Here is an 8231-nt window from a genome sequence, read left to right on the forward strand (position 1 = left end):
TAACAGTGATGCTGCAGCACTCATTAATAGCCCTCCTCAACCCTACCCTACCATCTTTTCACACGTATCTTCCAGAATTTACTTGCATCTGTACTTTGCTATATCAGGTACACAATAAAATACTTAACCTAAAGTTCCAGTTGTCACTGATAACACTGTTTCTAGGTTCTCCAAGGTATTTTCAAAATACATACAAAATAATGGTATTTTCCATGAAATCGATTCCTACGTCTGATCTCACCATGACAGGCAACTCCTTCAAACAATGGATGCTTACAAGGACACTATTCTGCTGGAGCTGCTCTCTGTATGTCCAAATGAATTAAAATCCTCTGCAGTCACTTTAGTCTGCTGCTGAAAGGAACTGCTGCAAACCACACAGCATTAGCTGAGTCTTCATTTACGCTACATAAACACACAAGATAAACTGTTATGAACATTTTTTTCCTGATCCATTCCCCAATTCAACCATATCTCTTACCCTGGTGTGAAAAAGACACACATTATTAAATAGCTGCACAAATGGCACCGTAGGAAGCAAACACTACAAACTCCTGTTCTGGGTCATCAGCCAATCCAGTCAGTACAGTCAGGCACTGTCCTGGTGAATTCTCAAAACAGAAATCTCCAAGGTCTTCACTATCCAACCACTTCAAACCACGATAAACCCATCTGCCAATACCTGAGCATGTCTACCTCCAGGTACACATTTCCACACCTCCTGCTCTGCTGGCAGTATTGTTTATCCAGTTGCGCCCTAGGATGGATCAGGACCTCCCCTATTTGAAAATTAAACATTTACTTTTCCTGGCTTAGTTTTCACTTGTATTAAGCCCACAGTCCCCTGCACCACACAGCTGCCACGGACAGCAGAGCAACAAATACTCCTTTCAGCAAGAGTCAGACCCCAGATGGATTAAAACAGTCATGTAACCACAGGCTGAGGGAACAGTGAGTGAACTCTGCACCACTCTTAAGGAAAAAGAAGTCACCTCCACCTCTGGGTTGCTAGCTTTGATCATGAGGACAATACAGGGTGTTAAATTCCATCTGCAATGACTTTATCTCAGGAAATGCTTTTGATAGCTTTTCTCTGTCCTGCTTTGGATGCAAGGAAACAAAACAAGCAGGAAGGAGTCACTTCTAGGTATTTCTGAATGGCGCTGTAATTAAACTACAAGATTTAAGCTTGTAAAATACTCTACTTGCCAAAGGGAGAATTGGAAAATTCAAGAAGCAAACAAAAAAATGATAATGAATTCTGCAAACTTATCAAGGAGCATTGGAAAAATGTTATTTCTATTAAATTATTAGAAATAATATTGAATATCTGGTTAGAACCATCTTGACATTTGTTTTGGAATGGTTTTGTGAACATCTCAGCTCAGTAACATAACATGCAAAACAATTTAAGTTTTCAGATAAAGATCACAATACTGGAAAACATGCCAATGTGTCCTGATTTCTAAGTCAGACAATTTGAAATCAAAATTAATTTCTGTTAGGTCAAACGTGGCATAAATACATGAACTGGGTATCTTCTGAAATAAATACAATTTGTAAATATCCTGCTTGTATTCCCTCCAGTAAATGGTGAAATTGCCAAAGTAATACAAAGCAGAAAGCAAATGCAAATACTTCATTCTTACACTGACAATGCCCAGCCACAGCTTGCTATTTTTAATTGTGATGAATGCTTGCAACTAAAGATCAAAAATTAACTTGAGACTGATTGCTAAAATGTACCTAGAAACCAATCAATAGAAACTGTGTTGCAAGATTTGAAAGGGATTTTCCTGTCTCCTTGACACATCTTCTCCATAATATTGTATAATATTAAACTTTATTACAACCTTCTTCAAGCTTTGGTAACCCATATTGTAAATGCCATGAGTTTACTGACACTTGGAAAACAACCGAAAATGGAATAAACGGAAAACCCCTTACTACTTGGAAAATTAAAACAAGAAGTACCTTTGTTCACCATCTTGCAACATTTATTTCTGAAAATTACTTTCAGTAAGAGCAGAAGTAGCAGCTGTACAAGGAGGAGCTGCGTGAGGAATGTGCACAGACACCCGGGAAGCACGCCGGGAGCTGCCAGCCTACCTGCCGCACCGATGGGAGAGGTAGCTGGGGTCATGCTGTGGACACTGAGGCCCAGGCTGTGCGAGGGCCCCGGCGCTGCGGCTGCGCCCGGCGGCCCCGGAGGGGTCTCTCGCTGCGGGGACGTCAGGGGGGTGGTGGGCTGGGACGAGGAGCCTCCCGCCAGCCGCGCCAGGCGCCTGCGACGGATCTGCAGGGGAGAGAACCCCGGTGAACACCTCTGCCTGCACGGCCAGCCCGTCCGCACAGCTCCGGGGCTGCCCTCCGGCCCTCCCTCACACCAGGGACTGGCTCCTGCAAAGCAAAGACTGAAGCCTTACCTGAAGCCTGCTCAGGGGAGCTGGGCTTGCTGCTCTCCCGCTGTTCTGCGTCACAGCACTACGGTACCCTGCGTGTTCGAATTTTAAGTATGTATTTGCTGCCTTGGAAAACCATTTGCCCTGGGAATGCTGTGTTTGTCCCTCGAGGGGTTGTGTAAGACCAGTTTAACATTTACAGCTCAGCAATTTCAAAACCTGCAATACTCCTCCCCATTTACTTTGGCATTTGACAAAACCGCATTAATGTGATAAAAAGGACAACGTGAATGTGATCTTTGCTTTAATTTCACACTACATGATAACAACACACCCGTGCTAAAGAAGGTCTAGTTGAAAGTTATCGAAGACCATCACTGTCCAAATCAATCCAAAACAGAAGTGCAACACCAAAAACATGCATCGTGTGTGCTGGACAGAAGCACCTTGACAAGTAAAGACAGAGTGAAAAACATTCTCTTATCACCTAGAGGCATTCCGTCACAAAGAATTTAAAAAACTGGTTTCGCATGTTACTTTTAAGACAGAGAAGCATCTGCCTTCAAAAGCCAACTACAGAAAACTGTTACAAACCTATTTATTAAAAACAGTATGTAATCACATAATACTAGTATTATACACGAGAAATAAACAGACAAAACTTATAAAACTAAATTTATAATGCTTCAAGTTTCACATAAATGAAAACCATAAAATAAATTATTTATTATCACAGGCTGCCTTACAGGATCTGTGCCCAAAGCTTACATCTTCAGCTTCAAATAGGCCCAAAATAAAAGTATGATATTTGAGGATGCCAGCTCCCTGCAAAAATCAGCAATTCCTGTTATTCTCTTTGTGTTATGACACTCAAGCATTGCACACAACTTAGAAGTTTTCATTTCTGCTCATAGTCCTAAAGAACTGCCAGGCAACTGAAAGAGTGAACAAAAGATTTGCGTCAAGTCAATGTCTACACTACATTGCTATATCATTTAATGGCCTATGAAACCTACTCCAACAGGAAGAAGAACAGATCAAATTAAATCAGACTTCAAAAACTGTGGGAACTGTGTGTCACCACATGAATGGCAGCAAGAATTTTTTTTAAGACTCAAAAAAATAGCTATGAATAGAATCTCTAATCCTTCCTTCTCGTCAAGCAAAATAGGGGAGCTTAATGCAAAAAGAAATTGTTCAGCTTTGCCTTTAAGTAAAAGTAATACATATTAGGGTTTCCCTCTTCTTCATTTGTACCTTACATTTCAATTTTTCAGTTGTTCATCCAAGTTTTTATCTGAAAAAACTCCAGAATTATCTCAGCCCTCAGAGGTATAACTGAGAAAATGTCAGCTACATGTCCCCCCGTATCTGAATCCAAATTAGGCAATCACAGCTCACAAATACAACAAATGCAGACACAAGCACTCCATATATGCACCAGTGTCTGAAGGAGAAAGATTACTTATTTTTCTTGCTTTTTTACAATTAATGTGATATGGAACTCTTCCACAACTGTTCACATTCATTCTTGCTAGCTAGTTCCAAATCAGGTGTAAGGAAGGAGATATGTGAGGAGAAAAAGGCAGAGATAATAACCAATATATTTATCAATTTATTCACAGGTATAGTCCAATTGATTACTCAAACAAGGTCACCTCTTCAACATCTCCAAGTGTCAGGCAGATAATTGAGGTCACTAGGGGCACTTGGCACTCCTTCCCTTCCAGTGCTAGGCAAGATCCATGCCCAAGTTACAGCAAATCCACCTGCAGTCAGCACTGCTGAAACAGGAGGACACTGAGACAAATCTTCTGCCTTGTATTTGTCACTCTCAGTCCATCAACCACCCGCCTTTCTCAGGGACCAGTCCCCCAGACTGTAACCTGCCCTGCAAAATAGTCTGAAGAGGGCATAGAACAAAAAAATCTGCACAGACACTGGCCTGCTTTGAGATAAGATATTGCAATAAAAACTAATACAGTATTTTTCCCTGCCCCTTTAAGGATGCTGGGCAAATTACACTTACCCTCCTTACTGCTGAACAAAGTCACATTAAAATATAAATAAACTGAATATTTTTACCACTGACTGATACACCTTTCACAACTGAGGGTACACGGAGCACATGTTAAAGGACCAGATCTGGCTCTTGGATACCCCAAGCTGTCACATTCCTCCAGGCTTATATAAAATTATTACAGGAATCTGAAGTTTGATCTGAAAACTAGGAAGTTTTAAGTAAGAGACAAAAGAGGAGAAACGGATACTAGGCTAAAAAGACCAAGTATAGGCTGAAAAAAGTTTGAAAAGATGGCATAAAATTGGTGGACACATTCAATCCAGTCAATTCCCCGTGTCTTCAGGCTGAACAGCAGGGAGAGGAGGGAAGATGGGCTTTCTGCTGAGGGCACAGCTGGGGACTCAGAAGACACAGCTTGTTTGCACAACACAAGGCACAAACGAGACCCCAACCTGTTGCTTTCACATAACACAAATACCATGTCAGAAGTGTGGGAGTTCCCTCCAATTAACCTGTTCCCATTTCAGACTGAATGACTCCCCAAATTACCATGAAGCAGCACAAAGCTGGGGGTTTTAAACATATTTTTAGAGAAGTTTAGGGTATTTGAATAATCCCCATGTCTTGATTCAGCAATAAACACCTGAGCCAGTGACATATGACAAAGCTGTTATGCGTCATTATGTTGCCTAATAGCGACAAGTAATTGAGTCCTAACTATTACATGGCATTGCCTGCTCCAGAACCCATCTTCCCTGCAGAGCACAGCTCCAGAACACACACTTTAAAGGCCTAATAAAAAAAAATCGAATGGGCTGAATGGGAAGAGCACATTGCTTTTTAACTAGTACAGTCTGGGACAGTTTTTGCTGGACACATCTGAACTACATCTGTAAGTAGCAGTTTTCAGAAATACATTTTTGATCTAAATGGACTTCTTAAAAGCTGTTAGCTGCATGCACCACAACAAAAAAAATGTAAAAATAGCACCCTGTTAAAGATGGTTGACTGATAATTTAATTTTTCACCAGGTAATAAAGATACAACCACGAAGGCTAGTCCCTCAGGCTCACACATTACCAGTTAAAATCAAATCTGTATCAGTATCTGCTATAGTGGCAACTGCTTAGTGAGACTCTAAAGGAATTTCCTATTTGACCATAATGTAGAAGAGTTCCAAATCTGTACAATTAAGGGTAATTTGAATAGATAGGTTTATTTTTTTTTATTCACTAGAGCCTGTTAAACTGGTTTAAGAAATGCTTCATTTTCTGGTGACAGCGGTCATGTTCTATGCTCAGAAAGTGCTACTCAAAAATCACGTACATGTTGGAAGACGACAAACTCCCATCATTCTTTCCCACTTTATGCTACGTTTAGCTGGATTCTGCTTTTTTTCTGTGAAGTCCCTGTTCTCATCCTGTGCTATCTACTGTGCTAAAACTCACACACTAAGAAGGAAATTTCTTCTTCTCCCCTCCTAAAAATTTTACTATGGTCTGTAGTGAATTACAATTTCTAGTGCATTAACAAAGTGAACACTGAGAAAATGTCAGTGAGACACACTGTTGATAGGAGGGGAAAATGCCTTCTTGAAACTAAAATGTATGTATGGTCAATTGTGTATGTCTTTTTTTTAAGCTGCAACCTGTCAGTGTTACATTTAATTATGGTTTGATAACAGAAGATAACCTTACCTGTAAGAGCCTAGCAATTAATTTAAACTTCCGTTAAGTGTTTTTTCACCTTCAGTCACTGCCTGAAAAAAAGTCTGAATCTGAAGAAGTCACATATAGCATATTTCAGAAGGTTACTTTTCAATATAGTCTGACCCAGGGCCCACTGTGCCAAATAACAGCAAAATGGAGATGTGGAGGAATATTAAAAATGACTTGGCTCTGACTTTTCAATGAGGGATCCATTTAATAACAAGAAGTGACAACTTGACTCCGTTAAAATGATACGAGATTGTGCAAGCAATCACCTAAAAGACCATTTGGTTTGGTCCTCGCTGAACTGGACAAGAAGGACACAGAAAAGTCACTGGAGACAAACATTCTGCCAAAAAAGGTGGATGAGTCCTCAATGGAGAACTCCTTTCCTGCATCCTCAGACCCATGATGCAGTTGTTTTGATGATGTCAGTAATGCGCTAAGGCAGTGACACAAATAAGCTTACATAGGTTAAATAATTCTGAAATTAATCATAAAACACCTCAGGATCAGGGCAGTTCAACAATGAGAAGAACTGCACGTAAACAAAGTACTCATGAAATACACCTGTAAAATTGGAGACCTTTTTTCACAGCAGACTTACAACATCAGTGTCTCATCCCACTCCTCCCAACATGGGAACTGTACTCCTTCTCTCAGTGCTTCCATAGAGCATGAGTACCTTCATCAAGTAAACAGCACAAAGCATTTTCTCCCGGATCATGACGCAACACAGTAGGATTGCTAAATCGTGACAGCATCATCAAAAACATCCCAACTTTTTGGAATACGAATCTGAGTAACAGCAGCCACCCTGCTCTACAATCCCACTATAAGATATGGACGGAATAAAAATAATTTCTTTTGATCCTCCCTGGAATACAAGTACAGCACTGAGCCTGTATTGCAGCAGGTCCAATACAATACATTTTGTTGCATGCAGTACACGTTCATATTAAATTATTATTTTAAAGATATGAGAGATTCAAAGTTTACATGGTTTCAGGATTACACAGGGACAGTGGGAAACTCCCTAGATCCTGACATGTTATACCCAGGACATAATTCATTTGGAAGTCCTCTAATATAAGGGCAAAACTTAAGACCTTACTCTATATTAAAAAACAAATGAAAGCAGCATCCTTTAAAAGAAAGAAACAAGGAACAGTTCACCTTATTCTATGTGAATAGAATATATACATTAGAGATAGATGTTTGCCAATTACAGCATAACACTAGAATTCTTCAGTGAAAGATGAAGATCTCGAATAAATAAAGAAAAGAAAATCAAAGGAAACACTGGAAAACTGACAAGCCTGTTTCAAGCTGCTTCAAGAAGAAATGATACTAAATATAAGACCACAAACACACCCATCTTGCTTCTCAGCAAAGAGTCTAAGGAAGCAAAAATTTCCAATCACACACAAAGAACACATAAACGCCTAGTACTGGACACAGAGAGGGAACACGCTGCAGACAAAGGCTACCTGGCAGATGGAAGCAGAGAATAAACAACTAACCAGGAGAGCAGCAACCCAACCCCATGGCTGAGCCGGGGGGTCGCGGGTCAGGGACAGCCCGGAGACAGGAGGAAAAACACCGAGCACAGACACGGGGCGAAGGCAGAGCTTCTCAGGATCGCTTCTTGCGCAGCCAAACGCCACCCTCGGGTCCGAGCACGGCCCAGCGCCCCCTCCCCGCGGGGCCCACCCGCCGCCTCAGGCCCCGGCTCCGCGCACTCGCCTCGTCCGCGCTCAGCTCCTCCATCGCCTTCCTCTTAATGGTGCCCGGAGGGAGGGCGCGTTCCTGCGCCCCGCCGCGGGGCCGCTCCGAGGCAGCGCTCTCCTGCCGCCGCCGCCCCCCGGGCCGCCTCACAAGGGCATCTCCGGGGCGACCGCGCCGCGCCTCGCCCGCCGGCAGCACCGCCGCCCCCGGCCCTCTCCCCGCCGCCCACCCGCGCCTCAGCTGCCGCCGCGGCCGAGGGGAAGCCGCCCTCCCGGTGCCCCCGCGCCCCTCAGAGCTCTCGACCCCGGCCCCCGCCCGCCCGCGGCCGCTGCCCCGCGCAGAGATTATTCATCAAAACAACAGGGCAGC

General features: G+C 42.6%; 1 protein-coding gene across 3 annotated transcripts in view; it reads right to left on the bottom strand.

Annotated features, from left to right (window-relative positions):
- Positions 1–8047, bottom strand: part of UBE4B (ubiquitination factor E4B) — a 36971-nt gene extending 28924 nt beyond the window's left edge. Inside the window, exons 1-2 of one of the 3 annotated variants that reach the window (XM_032131470.1) lie at positions 7881–8047; positions 2110–2296 (exon numbers count right to left, since the gene is read on the bottom strand). In XM_032131470.1, coding sequence (XP_031987361.1) covers positions 2110–2296; positions 7881–7904 — 211 coding nt within the window. In that variant the 5' untranslated portion in view covers positions 7905–8047. Of the gene's footprint in view, positions 1–2109; positions 2297–2426; positions 3032–7880 lie in introns of those variants that run through there. The other 2 variants (XM_032131468.1, XM_032131469.1) reach the window with 2 other exon arrangements.
- Between the last annotated feature and the right edge of the window lie 184 nt (positions 8048–8231).

The sequence above is a fragment of the Corvus moneduloides genome, chromosome 22, assembly GCF_009650955.1.
Source record: "Corvus moneduloides isolate bCorMon1 chromosome 22, bCorMon1.pri, whole genome shotgun sequence".
Classification (NCBI taxonomy): domain Eukaryota; kingdom Metazoa; phylum Chordata; class Aves; order Passeriformes; family Corvidae; genus Corvus; species Corvus moneduloides.